This window comes from Lactuca sativa, chromosome 4 (assembly GCF_002870075.4).
Source record: "Lactuca sativa cultivar Salinas chromosome 4, Lsat_Salinas_v11, whole genome shotgun sequence".
In the NCBI taxonomy this organism is placed as follows: Eukaryota; Viridiplantae; Streptophyta; class Magnoliopsida; order Asterales; family Asteraceae; genus Lactuca; species Lactuca sativa.
The window spans coordinates 189,619,470-189,636,954 of record NC_056626.2 but is presented as its reverse complement, the minus strand read 5'-3'; the positions used below and the strand labels follow the sequence as shown (position 1 = coordinate 189,636,954).

Sequence of the window (17,485 nt, the reverse complement as noted above, 5' to 3'; positions counted from 1 at the left end):
AACAAATCGGTCTTTTCTGGCCGTGAAAATGGGGATGTCACAAATGTTATGTAAATATATAAAAAAAACTATCATTATGAAAGTTTATACATTTAAATGTATTTAGGTCAACTTTAACATTTAACGTTATATCTTCTTTTGATATGACGTCTTATCGTGGTATACCTTGGTCAACCATATTCTTAGTTGCACATAAGATTAAGATCGGTTCGGTTTCAAATCGGTTCAAACAAGAAAATACTCAATTATATACAACATTCATTACAGAATAATAACATAAATATAGTGTTTTTACATTTTCACATTATTTACTGTTTTTATTTGAACTTTTATATATATATATATATATATATATATATATATATATATATATATATATATTAATCGGAAAGGATTCATGACTATTCGTAGCTAACTGTTAAATTGATTTGAAAGATTTCACTACTTCCAAGAAGTTTTTAGCAACCTTTTCCTAAAATTAACATTTCAGTTCAGTATATTGATTAGTTAAAAAAGGTTAAAAGTTCTCAACATATTAAAATGTATCATCTAACAAATAATTATTAGAATGGTAGGATTTTATAAAATATGGGATAAAAACAACATATCTTTTTTATAAACCCAATTGTACATCAACTAAAATTTGATAAAACCTCAATGTTTTGGGACCTAATTTTACTAAGGTAGTGTTTGTTTTTTGTCTGCAGATCTGCGTAGCCTCTTCTGTCTGCACCGTGCAGACCACGCGCAGACATTAGCCTTTGCAGACTGTTTGTTTTTTTGAACACCGCAGACCTAAAAATGTTTGTGCGCCCTCTTCTTGATGTGGACCAAAATCTTCTAACATCTTTAGATATCTTCAAGCCTACAAAAACATATATATCTTTATTTTTTTTTATGTTTTTTTTTAATTTGTATTTTTTTCATCTTTATTAATGATAAAAAATTTGAAAAAAAAATTATAAAACTTAAAAAAAAAAACGTTCGACGATACAAACATGATATTTTTGACAAATTTATAAATAAAGATTTATTACAATAATAGTCGTTGAAGTTGTTTATATAAATATGAAAAAAATGATAATATATTCTTATATTTTTTTGCCAAATTTTGTAAAACATTATTTAATACAGTATCGTCAATTTCTCAAGAAAATATTTATGGTACGTTTTTAATGGATTTAATTGAAAAAATAGAAGTTTATTTCCATCGATTTATGTATCAAATTCTTTGATCACTAATTATAATGTTTAATTATAATTTTACAACCAAAGTTGTTGGTTTTTATCAAATATATACGTTAATTCATATCATTTTAATTTTTATTTTTTAAACAATAATACATAAAAGTTGATCTAGATTGGTTAATTATTTATAACAAAGTCATAAAAATATTAAAAAATCACTTTGTAGTTTAAAAAAAAATCAGTTTATTTAGATTTCAGTTTATTTTAGTGGCCCACCAATGTTATAAAAACAAACATGCTGCTTTTTTCAGATTGCTGACGTTTGGTCCACCTCTTCTACTACAGAGGTCTACAGATGTGGTTCACAGACTGCAAATATTTTGCCTCAGAAAATACAAACAACACCTAAATCTGATATGTTTTGTAAAAGAAAATGACTTATGTAATTAGGATGTTACATACACTAACTGCATCTTGTGCTGGAATATGTTGTTACCAATCGTAAAAAACATTTTAAAAAAAGAATAATAAGTTCATTTTTTATTTTATTAAAAAAATATAAATGATGCAAATATTTTGCCTCAGAAAATACAAACAACACCTAAATCTGATATGTTTTGTAAAAGAAAATGGCTTATGTAATTAGAATGTTACATACACTAAGTGCATCTTGTGCTGGAATATGTTGTTACCAATCATAATAAACATTAAAAAAAAATAATAAGTTCATTTTTTATTTTATTAAAAAAATATAAATGACAAATAAACACAATTGAATAGTTTAATAATTAATTTTGATATTAACCTTAAAAAAAGTCTAATTATAATTATAATAGATTTAATAAAAGAAATAATCCTTAAATAACGACGAAAGAAGAACTAAGAACACCAATCATTAATGATTGTATTTAATATGTATCGATGATTAAAACAATGTTGAGAGTATCTTACAATAAGATCTAATTTATCCAAGATTATCCACGTAGGCATTGGGTTCGGGCCCAAAGATTATGAATAACACTTAACCCATTTCCCATTCCCAAAACCTTAGCCCATATCTCTCATTTTCATCAAGGCATCCTTTCATAAAATCTGTCACTGCACTCAATTCAATCGCAGAAAATGTTACACCGGAGCTTTGTCGTGATGACAAACAACGGTAACCTTTTTCTATTTTAGATCGTCATACTCATTATATGTTTAACTGTTTGGTTCGGCTTAGCAACTCTCATGCTTGGTTGCTCTTTTCTTGCTGATAATTTTTCTTAGATATAAGTTAAATTAGTAAAGATAAGATCCATTGGATGTTATCTTGTTGGTTTGTTGGAATGGGTGGACTCAAAAATATAATTCTTTGTCAATTCATCTAGATCCTTGTTATTACTAGATACCTAGTTCTAGATGATGTAAGAAACAGAGATCTAGTAACAATAATCTAGTTAGTTTATGCCCGTTCAAATCCAATGGTTCTGAGCAAATTTTCCAAGATTTTAATTAGTTGAAAATCTTTTGATTTTAAGTTTAGAAAGAAAGAAGTATATTGATGAATATATGAAGAGTGTTTGAATTAATGTTTGAATCAAACGAATATATGAAAGAGATGACAAACACAACGATCTAAATAAGATATGTTCAGCTTCGATTATATCTGGAATGAGTACAAAGGTTTTGAGTATAAAGTGTACTTCAGAGAATGTTCGTTACTCTAGACCTAAGTACTTACCCTATTTATGGGGTACATCAGATAAGAAAAAATACAAGGACTCGACATTAAGTATCGAAACTAGAAAGTGCCTTGTAAATACATAAGATAACGAAAGTGCGTAACTCTTGTTATATACAGACACGAAACCTAAAGATATTGCTTTTGACTACTCACTACTACTTTCGATTTTACAATCTCTCCCTTAGTGAGTATAGTCGAAACTTCAAGCTATAATCTTTATTGTCTGTAACAACTCCCTTCTAACCTCCATGTACAAAATAATGATTTTTCGAATCTCCGTTTTGTCTTCGTTGTCATTCTTCTTGCAATTATTGATGTAGACAAAAGATTCGGAAAATGAGAGTTTGTGTATCTCTCAATGTCAGTCACTTGGAACAAAAATTTTGTCAACTTGCCCTTCTTGTTCTTTCCTTGAAAAACAACTCCAAAAGGTTGATGAATAATCTCATCATCTTCAAATTATTCAATTTTCATCTTCTCCTTCAACAATGATTGTGGCACCTTTGAAGTTTTATTGACTGCCATAGCAAGATCAATATATTTTATCGCCAAATAATCGTAATAGCTATCAAGAAATGTCTTTATATGAGCAAACCCAATAATGAATGCATTTCTATTCTCTTGTGCCACTTTCGATACATCAACATTGCATAAGATTTTTTTTACCGTAATGAGATCATTCAGATTCATCATAGGAAAGTATGCAATAGTGAACTCGAATGCCACATTATTTTCCCTCATGATAGAATAACGAAATTCTGCAGCAATCCTTTAAATAACACATAAGGTACAATCGATATCATTTTGATAATCTTCACCAAAGACCACCTCCTCTTCATTTTTTCCCAAGACCACATGGAAACGAATATTCAATCTCTTGAATTCATCTTTATCATTGAAATTCTTAACAATTTTGAACTGAGTGGATGTGAAGAAAAGATGATTGATTGGGAAATCAAGCTGATTGAATTTTGAGTTCTCGGTGTCATAGCTTTTCTTTGGTCTTTTCAAGAATTCATGATTCTTACCAAGTATTGCTATCTCAATTCTTTCGTAACACCAATGCTTTTTAGGATAACCTTTGCTTAAGCCTGGTGGATTATTCACCCTTTGACTCAAAATACTGTTGATTTGCCTTTGCCTTTCCATCTCAATTGCCTTGCAGTCTCTTCTTCTATTCTTCTGATTATTCAACTTGAATATTTTTCCTTTAATATTTGGGGATCAACATTAGAAGTTGTTTTGACAAGGGAAGATCTCAAACCTCTAGCTCCTTCATTGATCGAAATACATTCGAGATTATACTTAATCAAGTTAGAAACTCTGTGTCACGAAAGAACACCAACCATATTCTCCAAGATATTTAACTATCTAGAATAATCAAGTTAGAAACTCTAAGTCAAATATGGAGATTAAAGTACTCACATAATTCACACAAATTAAGTCTAGTCGAACCCATTAATATAGTCGTTCTTCTGATCTAGGTACGAATGGGCACACGTCATCTGTAAGACATTATGATTCTAGAAATAGGATTTGATTTGGATTTAGTATTTGGATATTGGAACAATGTGGTAATAACTATTACATAATGTTTTGATATATTGGGATATGATCTTAACATCAATACTTTTTGTGTTCTATATTAACATGTTTAGTCCATGAATAATCTTATTATTCTAAAAGTTCATAGTCAGTTATTATTATGGGAGCAATTTTAAAGTAAGACTAATATGAATTGGATTTGTTGACTCTCGCTAGGTGAAAGTAGGTAAGTGATTGTAAGCAAGTTTCATAGGTACTTGTCAGAGAACCAGTATTAAACCGACCATCATAAAATCACCTCATGGATCGTTATCATGAGTGATACTTGATTAAAAGGTACTATCATTGTATCCTTAACATGTGAGATACATAGTGAGACTTAAGTGTAGGGAGTGTTGTTCTTTGATATGGTCAAATGTTGATCCTTAACAGGGAAGTTATAAAATTCATTTTCAGGTATGGTGTGAACTATACAAAAGGCTTATGTAGTCCAGATGAGATTTGTTCATCTTATGTGTTGAAAGTTAGACATCTAAGGTGCCTTACCAAAAGTTGAATATTAGATGATATTGATTGTGATTCATATATCATGTTCAACATGATGTCTATGACAAAGGAATAAATGATAACTTACCTTATACTCCGATTATAGGTTTGAGCTTCTGGGGAATTGGTCGTTGATAGAATGACATAAAGTTATATGTTGTTGGGGACAGTGAAATGTTGTTAGACGTTCATCATTGTCTATATCAGTCTAATATGATTCTTACGCAAGTGGGAGATTGAAAGATCTAATATTCTTAATATTCATATTAAAATGATATTGCTAATTAACATATGATACTAATGTGTCACACTAACAACAACTTGATACAATTGATTATTAATTGAAAATTCGTTTTTAAAAAAATTTATAAAAATCTTATAATTGATTAGAAATTATTTATTTCTTGGAAATAATAATTTTCATTAGAAAGTAACATTTTATAATTCATATGGTAGGAATTATTAAGTCATGCATAATATTTTGGACTAGATAAATTATTTTTTCTTTTACCAAAAAGTTAGAGTTTATATTTTATAAACTTGGTTTATAAAATATAAAACTCATATCTTCTTTTTTGTGCATATGGCTGAAAATAAGAGAGATGAAGAGGGACATTATCTTTTGATTAGTTTAATCAAAAGTAAGGACACACTTGCAAGCATGGGGGACATCATGTCTCAAGGGCATGGGTTATCTTAAAGTTTAAGACCCTTTATGTAAAGGATGCACTTTATGAGCCTTGTTTTTTGCTTCTTTCCTCACTTGTGCAAAAGAGTATAAGTCCTTATGGACTTGGGATTCTCTCTCACTTTTGATCATCTCATGAAGAACACTTACTTGCATTTTCTCTCTTGAAGTTAATTTTTTATATGAACTTAAGGATTAAGAGTTTTACAAGACTAGAATCTTAAATCAAGTTGAGTTCTTGTTGATGTCTCAAATTTTCCACATTCTTCATCAACTTCCAAGCCTCCCCTTGAGGATTCAAAGACTATAAAGGTTATTATGCTCTTCTTCTTCTTCTTCTTCTTCTTCTTCTTCTTCTTCTTCTTCTTCTTATTCTTCTTGTTCTTCTTCTTCTTCTTCTTCTTCTTCTTCTTTGGTGCTTATTTATCTTTCCAAACATTCCAAGAAGATGCATGGTTGGTTATAAACTAGTTTATAATTGTTCAAAAATATTAAAGTCTTCGTTGCTCAAATATGTTGTTTTTTTAAACTAATTTTTGAATAAAAACCTAACAAATGTATGTCCGATGTTATAGGTTGTATGGTTATTCATAGAGTACGATTTTATTGTAAGCTCGTTAGCATGATTTTTAGATATGTGTTTTGGACTTAGGGGAAGTTGGGTATGTGCCTTCAGGCCCAATAGGAAAATGTGGTACCTAGGGGAAGTCGGCTATGCGCCTTGACGCCCACTAGGAGAATGTGGTACCTAAGGAAGTTGGTTATGTTCCTTCAAGACCACTAGGTGAATGTTGGGACCTACAAGAAATTGGCTATATGTCTTTAGGCCCACTAGGAGAATGATTGGAAGCTCTACAGGTCTTTGGGATGATGGCTTCATGCCTAGAGTGTAATAACCCAAAAATTTTGTATAAATTATTTTGGATTGCTATTATGTGTGTAAGGGTATTTTGGTCCATGTGAGAAAACATAGATTGTGAAATGGTATTAAGTGATTTTTATATGTTTTTTTTGATATTTGAAGTAATGGCATACGTTGCTATCTATGGAGAAAATAGTTCTAATTGGTAGGTATAAGGTATGTGTATAGAAGTGTCTTTAAAAAGTACATAAAAACCGATTTAAGCTCTACCACGGCGCAGTGGCTAAGGTGTCACATCGTGGTTTCTAAAGTGGTTGTTGAAAAATGTTCTTATGTAACCTTGTATGTGACCATCACTAAAATAAGATGAACTGTTTTTATACAATCTAACAAATATTATTAGTTATTTCAGGTTGCATGAATGCGTGATAAAACGGAAAATACGAAAACGCGCGAATGACGAAAACACATATGTGTGACTAAACAGTTTCAACAATATATATATATATATATATATATCTATATATATACATATATATATATATATATTATATACATATGTATGTATTATATATGTATATATGTATTATATATATATATATATATATATATATATATATATATATATATGTTGTATATGTGTTGAATAGTCAAACAAAGAAGAAGTCAACACAAGTCAAAGATGAAGTAGCAAACCCTTCCCACATGTTTTTGCCTCCTACTCTACATCAACTTGCAGCCAACTCTCCAAACACTCAAGTGTACTGCAAGATATATGTTTCTCATATATATACATGTGTATGTAGTGTGTGTTTGTGTTGGAGATAATAGAAGAGAGTAAGAGTGATAGATATGATATAGTGAGTTTTCCTTTGTAAAACTACACCCTCTCAATCTTCATCCCTAGAGCTAAATGAAGAACACCAAGATCAAACAAGAAGCTAAGTGAAGATCACCAAGATCATCAACAATGAAATGAAGAACACCATCAACCATCTTCATCTTCTTCATTGAAACTAAAGGTTTTTCATCTTCACCACCTTTGTTCATCACATCATACACCACCAAACACTTTCCTTACATCAAAACACCAAAACACAACCATGAAACAACCCAAAACCTTCTACATCAAGATCAACCACAAAACCCATCAGTATTCATCATCATCTTCATAGAAATTCCACCACCTTTACCACCTTATTTTAAAGTCCTTCCAACCTCTAAACAACCTTGAAAACATCCTCAAAACACCATAACTCCATTACCCTAGCCAAAAACATCACAAACAAAACTTACCTTCAAATCACAAAAATCCCGAAATTGACTCAGACACGAACACGCCCTGTGTTAAAACCAAGGAAAAATCAACACGCCCCGTGTTGCCCTCTGATTGTCTTTTTCATGCTTCTGTACCTCAACACGCCCCGTGTTAAATCCAAGGCTAAATCTGACACGCCCCGTGTCAGCATCAGCATCATGAACACGCCCCGTGTTCAGTAAGGCTAAACCAACACACCCCGTGTCAGCATCAGCATCATGAACACGCCCCGTGTTCAGCAAGGCTAAATCAACACGCCCCGTGTCAACATCATTCATCAAGAAAACCCTCCAAAACCCTCCTACACGACCCGTGTCACTTGTGCCTTATCTTACATGACCCGTGTGCATGTTTTTACCCAAAAATACCTCAAATACAAATACATAAACCCATGTATTTTGTACCCTTTTGTAAACACTTGTTTTACATAAAACCGAGCTTTAAATGAACTTTTTTTTACTTATCCAATGCCGGATTGATCTTTGAACAAATATCGACCAGTCACTCCAAGAGTCCCAATATCGACCAGTCTATTCAAAGAACAAATTTCGACCATTCATTCCATGAGTCCAGTTCAGTCAATTTATTGACGATCCTACTTGATATATATTTATATACTTATATACTTTATTATAGCTTTATGTCATTTAAATATAGTCATTTATATTATTTATAGCTTTATGTCATTTAAATACAGTCATTTATATTATTTATAGCTTTACGTCATTTAAATACAGTCATTTATATTATTATAGCTTTCAGTCATTTATAGCTTTCATATTAATACTTATTCTGCAATTATTATTCTTTATATATATCTTTATCTTATACCTTTAACTCATATATCTGTCACACAGTAACTGGTAACCGAGCCTTTTGTTGTGGTGATCAGATTTTTATATTTCCAACAATCGGTATCTAAGCTGATATATAAAAGGAATAATATCCAACAATTGGTATCAGAGCTTGTGTGATTTACCTTGAAATTTTTGTCGAAAAACTTTTGGTTATAGCGTTTATAAACCTTCCATAAGCTTTTCTTTAAAAATTTCATTTTAATATCACTTGTTCAAAATCCTTTAAAAAAAATATATCAAAAAAATGTCTTTGGCAAATTACTCCAACATGAACTCTGTCTCCATTGCAAATAGCTTAAGATCTGGTTCACGGGCACCCATACTTATTCCTGAAGAGTATAATTTGTGGGTTGGCCGTATGAATCTTCATCTTAACGCTATAAATGAAGATATCTGGAAGTGTGTAGAAGGAACATATGTTACTCCAGAAAATATGGCTACTCTTGCTACGAATCAAGCCACTCAAACCGATATCATAAGAAAGTTGGAGCTCCAAGCCAAAAAGGAACTTGTGTCTGGAATACCTCACAATATTCTAAGTCAAATGGATGACATTATGATGTTAACCGCAAGTCAAATTTGGGAAAATTTGAAAAATCGTTTTTGTGGAAATAAAAGAATTATCGAAAACAAAAGAACATCTGTTTTGAATGAATTCGATAATTTCAAAATGCTTTCATCAGAAACTATCCATGATGCTCATGATAGGTTCAATTTGATTATGGTTAAAATGAACAATTTGGGTATCAAAAAGACACAACACGAGATAAATCTCAAGTTTTTAAACAATCTTTTCGAAAGCTGGAAAATGGTTAAACTCATTATTCAGGGAAATCCAGCTATTCATACCGAATCTTTGTACAATTTGTATGGAGAACTTCAATCGTATGAATCCTCGATTTACCCACCAACCGTTGCAGCTTTTGGAGGACCACTTGCTCTTGTGTCCACAACTTCTCAAAACCAAACACCTTACAATGATCAAAACTTTAATCATTTTAATCAGACTACATCTTTTCAAAACCAATCCGTCCAGTCTGATTCAAATGATGAAGAAGATTATCAACAACAGTGTGCTTTGGTTGCAAACACAAATCTCCAGAGATTTATCCCAAATCATGGTCAATCAAATTTTAGACCAAATTTTCAACCAAGACCATCTTTTGGACAAAATAACTCAAGTTTTCAACCAAGACCATCTTTTGGACAAAACAACTTAGGTTTTCAACCAAGACCTTATTTTGGACAAAATTCTCAAAGACCTTCTTTCCAAAATAACTCGAACCAAGGTTTTCAAAACCAGGGATTTCAAAACGATCCCAACTCAGGTCATAATCACAATCCAAACAACAGTTTTCAAAATCAAAACAGAGGTTTCCAAAATCAAGGTTACAACAATCAAAACAATGGTTTTCAAAACAACCAAAATTTTGGATTCCAACAAAACCATCCTCAACCTTCCCAACAAACCCAAACTCAAGCACCTGAAAGACTTCCGATTAAGAGTCAAAAGGATGACAGTGATGAAGACGTCATCATTTGTCACAACTGCAAAGGAACAAATCGCTATGCCAGAGAATGTCGAGCCAAAAACAAAACCAAAATCAAAGACTCAGCATACTATGCTCAAAGAGCCGATGAATTGAAGAAACTGGAAAACCAAGAAAAGCAAAAAGCATTGATGGAAATCCATGAACCAAGCGTAGAATACTGGCCAACATCTGATGACGAAGCTGATAATGAACAAGCACAATCAAACTTTTGCTCCGTAGCTGGTGTTGAAATACCTTCAAGAGCTCCAAACGTCATAGAACAGGTATGGTCTATGATCTCTAAACTTGGTTTTTCCAAAACAATTTTTGAGTCCCACATAACCAAAATTGAGACTAGTCTGGAAACTGATCTCAAAACATATCATGACACAATGGTCAATTATGATATTTGCAAATCTGAGTTACAAACCTTGCAACTCAAATTTGGAGAATCAACAAGAACTAAAAGCAAATTGGAAAGAGACGTTGAAAGAAAATCAGAAGATTATAATCACGTCTTGGAACAATTGAATCAGTCCCTAATTTAGAAAAGGGATTTGGAACTAAAAAATCAGTCAATCATTTCTTCTGAAACAAAAGATGTTTTAGAAATGGAAATCCTTCAGTTGAAACAAGACTTTCAAGAATCAACTGACGAATACAATGTTTTAAATGAAAAATTGACTAATTCTTTAAAACAAATCAATTCTCTTGAAACCGAGAATAAAAGACTGATATGGAATATGGATTCTATCAAAGTTGCCAGAAAGCTAAGTGATGATATTTTCACCAAGGCAAACACCTTAGGAACTGGCAAAATTGATACGAATTATAGACCAGGAATTGGAAGAGAATCCTTTGAAATTGAACAAGCAAAACAGGAAAACATGACGAATTGTGAAAACTCTGAATCTACTCTACCGGATCTTTTCACATCTATTAATGAGGAAGATTCAGATGACGAAACAGTTATTAACTGTAGTCCAGATGATACTGCTTTCAGTGTTTACAAAAAGTCTTTCAAAAGAGTTGTAAATTCTGAAACAAACTCTGCAAGTTCTTTAACTCACCAAATCAAACATACCGATGGAACCACTAAACTCAAAAACTTTTTGAATGGAGAAAATTCCTCTTATGAGGATGGTAGTACTTCTATACCAACTGTTTTTCCTACAATGACTTCATCAATTGTTGGAAAAACTAGTCTGGGACAAAAATACTCCAAGAAACAACAAACAAGCAAACAATCCATTCAAGTCACCAAAACCCCACTTATCATGCCAAACATTTTTGAAAACCAACCAAAGAAACCAGTTAAACCCTACGTCATACCTCATAAATAGGTTTCCAAACAAAAACCAAAACCTTTTCAAAAACCTTTTGAAAACCGCTTTCAAGATATCACTTTTAATTATTCAAGGAACTTTCAAAAACCATTACATCAGAAAGTTTCAAACCATCATCATCAAAAAGCTTTTCAAAACCGGCCATCACATCCCAGATATGAAGAAAAATTTTCAAACAAACCTTCACATCTAGGATATCTTTCACCAAATCACAAATCTTATCAACCCACAGGTTTTCAAAAACAAATCACATTTTGGGTAAAATTGATAGATCAAATCAAACCTCAACCATTCCATCATCATAAACCAAACCATTATAATAATGTGAAGTCAAATGATAAAAGAAATTCATCAAGCAAAGCACCCAAAATAACAACTGACAAACCAGGACCCATTCAGATTTGGGTACCTAAACTTTCTGCCTGATTGCAGGTACTTAATGCTGGAGAACCCAATGATGATACATGGTATATTGATAGTGGCTGCTCCAAGCATATGACAGGAAACCGGAACTACTTACGTGACTTCAAACCTATACAAACCAATCAAGATGTTACCTTCGGCAACAACATGAAAGCAAAAATCAAAGGTTATGGAAACATAACAAATGGTAATTTTACCATAAAGAAAGTTGCCTTCGTCGATGACCTGAAACACAACCTCATCAGTGTTTCTCAACTATGTGATCACAATATTGAAGTTCTTTTCACCAAAACAACGAAGCTTGATCATGGACGCCAAAACCAAAGATGCTATAGTTGATTCTCACCGTGCCGGAAATATGTATCCACTTGACATGGTTCTTATCTATGGTAAACCTGATATATGTCTGCTATCTAAAGCCCTATCAGATATTAATTGGTTATGGCACCGTCGCCTTTCCCATCTAAACTTTGGGTACATCAACAAATTAATCGGCGATGATCTTGTTCGAGGACTACCACTTCTGAAGCTTGATAACGAAGCTCTTTGTGTCGCATGTGAAAAAGGAAAACTTTCCAAATCCACTCACAAAAGCATCTCAGAATCTAGCATGTCCGAACCACTAGAGTTGTTGCACATAGACCTTTGTGGCCCTGCCAAAACCCAAACCATACAAGTGAAGAAGTACATTCTTGTTGTCTTTGATGGTTTCTCTCGCTTTACTTGGGTCTTTTTCTTAAGACAAAAATCAGAAGCACCTGAGGAGATGATCAACTTCATCAAACAAATCGAGCTGAAGCTGAAACGACCTGTTCAAAGAATCCGAAGTGATAATGGTTTAGAGTTCAAAAACAATACTCTAGATTCATTTCTCAAAGACAAAGGAATTGAACATAACTTCTCAGCCCCATACACTCCACAACAGAACAGTGTTGTCGAAAGAAGGAACCGAACTCTATGTGAAGCTGCAAGATCAATGCTTATCTTCGCTGATCTGCCACAATACTTTTGGGCAGAAGCAATAGCTACAACTTGCTACACTCAAAATCGTTCCTTAATCCATAAACATCTTCATAAAACACCATATGAAGTCATTAACAACCGAAAACCAAATATCAAGTTTTTCCATATTTTTGGTTGTCGATGCTTCGTAAAGAACAATAAAGATCAGCTTTCAAAATTTGAATCAAGGTCGGATGAAGGAATTTTCCTTGGTTACTCATTTTCTTCAGCTGCTTATAGAGTACTCAACAAACGTACCAGAGTAATTGAAGAAAGTACCGATGTTCATTTCGATGAATTTTATGTCAGGAAATTGGATCATGAACATTTTGGTTCAAAAATGATTGAAAATATTTTTCAAAATCCAATTCAACAAACACCTTCTCCTGACATAGACATTGAAATTGATCTTGATTTACTTTTTGAACAACCAAAAGCTGCTTACAATTCTGAACTTCTAACTACTTTAATTGATCCTACTGGAACACCCAGTGAAGTTATTCCACAAGCAAACCAAAATGATGAAGATCAATTAGAGGGGGAACAACCAACACATACTTCCTCTTTGGAACAAACACCAAATCCTCCTTTAAATACCCAATCCCCAAATAGCCAAAACAACCCCGATGCATCATTTATGGGGGAACCTTCAAACCTATTCCAAGATGAAATTCCTGGAGAAGAACAATGGGATACTGAAACTCCAATTATTATAGCGGAAGAGAATTGCTTAATAAAGTGGACCAGAAATCATCCAACAGACCAAATCATCGGAGATCCCAAATTAGGCATTCAGACTAGAGCCGCATCCACAAATGAATGTTTATTTGGAGCCTTTTTATCCACGACTGAACCCAAAACCATACATTCTGCTATAAAAGATCCAAACTGGGTAAAAGCTATGCAAGAAGAGCTAGCAGAATTTGGAAGAAACGATGTATGGAATCTTGTTCCTACTCCACCCGATGTTACTGTTATAGGTTCAAGATGGGTATACAGAAACAAGACTGACAATCAAGGAATCATTTGTCGAAACAAGGCACTTCTTGTAGTCAAAGGATATTCACAACAAGAAGGAATCGACTACGATGAAACATATGCTCCAGTTGCCAGAATTGAAGCAATTCGCATCTTTCTTGCATATGCTGCACATAAGAACTTCAAAGTATTCCAAATGGACGTTAAATGTGCATTCCTACACGGAGAGATAGATCGCGAAGTATACATCTAACAACCACCAGGTTTCGAAGATCCCAAATTTCCTGACCACAACTTTAAATTGTAGAAAGCTATCTATGGCTTGAGACAAGCACCCCGAGCCTGGTATGCCACGTTGTCAACCTTTCTCGAAGAATCAGGTTTTAAAAGAGGTTCAATCGATCCAACCCTTTTTCGTAAAATCTTTAATAAACATCTTTTAATTGTACAAATATATGTTGATGACATTATTTTCGGTTCTACTGATGAATCTTTAAGTGTTAAGTTTGCAGATTTAATGAAGAGCAAATTTGAAATGAGCATGATTGGGGTGATGACTACTTTTCTCGAACTTCAAATTAAACAGTCAACTGATGGCATTTTCATCAACCAAGAGAATTATGTCAAAAACCTACTCACTCGTTTTTCAATGGAAAAATCCAATACCGCAAAAACCCCAATGGCTTTTGGATACAAAATTGATGCAGACTTAAATGGCAAACCCGTTGACCAGAAAAGATATCGTGGAATGATTGGATCACTCTTATACCTCATTGCCAGTAGACCTGACATCATGTTTTCTACATGTGTCTGTGCTAGATACCAAGCAAATCCTATGGAATCCCATGTAGTTGTTGTGAAACGCATCTTCAAATACCTTAAAGGAACTCCCAAACTTGGCCTTTGGTATCTAGCTAAATCCGATTTTCAGCTGAACGCTTTCACCGACTCAGACTACGGAGGATGCAAGCTAGATAGGAAGAGTACATCTGGTAGCTGTCAATTCCTAGGAGGTAGACTAGTGAGTTGGACTTCAAAGAAACAGACTTGTGTATCCACTTCAACAGCAGAAGCTGAATATGTCGCTGTCGCCAGCTGTTGTTCACAAGTCATATGGATGCAAACTCAACTGCGTGACTATGGCTTCAAAATCTCACAAATTCCCATATTTTGTGACTCAACCAGTGCAATTGCCATTTCTCACAATCCCGTTCACCATTCCATGAAAAAGCACATCGACATTCGATATCACTTTACCAAAGACAACATTCAAAAGGGTCATATCGAACTACACTTCATTAACTCCAAAGATCAAATTGCCGATGTCTTCACTAAGGCTCTCGATGAAACAAAGTTGCAATACTTCCTAGGCCGTCTAGGAATGTTAAATCCAGATAACATCCATCCTTAAACTTTTACTTTTTGTTTGTACAAAAGTGTGTTTACTTTCATTCAGAAAGAAAATTCAAAAACATTTGAAAATTGTTTTCTTTTCAAAAATACCAAAAACATTGAAATAACCAATATTTCCAAAAACATTCAGAAAAACGAATCTTCAAAAATATAATAAAAGACTTGTCGTAATAAGCTTTTATAGAACCTTGTGATTAATCGTCTCTTGACTTAATTTTCAGATGCTTATGCTCGATGAAGATTTTAAGTCATATTGTATCTCAATTGGAGTGAAGGTTCAAATCTCCTACTTTTCATAATGTATATAACTTTATTTCCTTCAATTTTATTTCACTATTGATGATTTTAAAAAGGGACATAAGGTTAAGAGGTTCAGATGAAAACAAAAACCCATGTGAGAATTTGTGCCTCGTCAATCTGAAACATTGTGGAATTCAATTCTTGTGAGCTTAGGTGTGTCGCTATTGCTTATAAGGTATATCTGATTATACCTTGTCACGGTCTCATTGTTGCTTAGATATCAAAATGACCAGGGACGATACATTCATTTCTTACATACTAGACAAACTGTCTTTTATGCCACCAATCCCTACCTAGATATAAGCCAACCAAAAATGAAGTCTTGAGATCCCGTGATCCATCAACAAGAAAAGACAAAACGAAAAGGATTTCAACCATCACTTATCAAAGAAAACCAAAGATCTATCCAAATCTAATCATCAAAGACGAAACAAGATAAAGACGAATCAACAAGAAAGCCAAATCATTCACTGAAGAAATACCAAACAAAACAAAAACTCTACATTTGGTATTTTTCAAACAAAGTTTAACCAAATGGTTATTTCAAAACAAACATCAAAAGATCCCTTGATCTGTTTTTTAAACCATTTTTCACTAAAAGGGATATCTTAATCCAGCAAGATAGATACTCTCAAAAATCCCAATTTTCTCAAATGTAGCAAATTCTCGATGCTAAAACAAAATATCATTTTACAACAAATAGATATTGATCAACAAAAAGGATACCATCAAAGAACAAGCTGCAACAACAATGGATTTCCCGGGATACTGTAGCCTTCATCACTGAAGATTCTTAGTTGCAAACTGCATTATGAAAATTGCTAAACCCCTCTACATGTATTTCCCAACAGAGAGAGAGTGAACTTTAATGGCATGAATGAAGAAACCCGCCGAGTAATGCTGAAACCAGTCTTATGTGATTGATTATCTAATAATGAGACTAAGTGACCTTTCAGGAAAAGCATAGTTGAACACCTCCAATATGAGTGTGAGTCGTTAGAGAGAGATATCACTCATTTTTAGTGATCATTAACTTGTTCTGCTGCCAGAACAACCAAACACCCAAGTGAAGTGTGAGCTATACCTATGAGCGTTCATCTGAATCGACCTGTTAGACCACTTGTCGTCATTAATAATGCTATAAAATCTTAAGAAATTTATTTAGATACATATATGGCTATCCTTTGATAACCGAACCCGAGACTTTGATATGGAAACAAATTTCTGAAAATCTTTTACATAAGATATGTTAAACCAAGTCACAAACTTTCAAATCAATTGCTATGGTTTTATATATATCTTATCTATTGACAAATCTTTTATCTCGAATCTTCAAAAGTTAAACTGTCAATATGATTATATCATACATGTCCTTATTTCAACAATGATCACATAGGGGGAAATTGTTGAAAAATGTTCTTATGTAACATTGTATATGACCATCACTAAAATAAGATGAACTATTTTTATACAATCTAACAAATATTATCAGTTATTTCAGGTTGCATGAATGCGTGATAAAACGGAAAATACGAAAACACGCGAATGACGAAAACACATATGTGTGACTAAACAATTTCAACAATACATATATATATATATATATATATATATATATATATATATATATATTATATACATATGTATGTATTATATATGTATATATGTATTATATATATGTTGTATATGTGTTGAATAGTCAAACAAAGAAGAAGTCAACACAAGTCAAAGATGAAGTAGCAAACACTTCCCACGTTTTTT

General features: G+C 32.8%; 1 protein-coding gene across 1 annotated transcript; it reads left to right on the top strand.

The window, feature by feature from the left end:
• Nucleotides 1-8,974: 8,974 nt before the first annotated feature.
• LOC128133563 (uncharacterized) lies at nt 8,975-10,810 on the top strand. Its single transcript, XM_052771052.1, has 3 exons — nt 8,975-9,454; nt 9,560-9,851; nt 10,212-10,810. Exons 1-3 carry the CDS (start codon nt 8,975-8,977, stop codon nt 10,808-10,810), a joined length of 1,371 nt encoding a protein of 456 aa, XP_052627012.1.
• Nucleotides 10,811-17,485: the final 6,675 nt, after the last annotated feature.

Excerpts from the sequence above, each read along its gene's own strand:
- LOC128133563 (XM_052771052.1), top strand. The coding sequence starts at position 8,975 with ATGTCTTTGGCAAATTACTCCAACATGAACTCTGTCTCCATTGCAAAT. Across the intron at positions 9,455-9,559 it reads ATAGGTTCAATTTGATTATG|GGAAATCCAGCTATTCATAC; the intron begins GTTAAAATGAAC and ends CTCATTATTCAG. Across the intron at positions 9,852-10,211 it reads GAGATTTATCCCAAATCATG|CACCTGAAAGACTTCCGATT; the intron begins GTCAATCAAATT and ends CCCAAACTCAAG.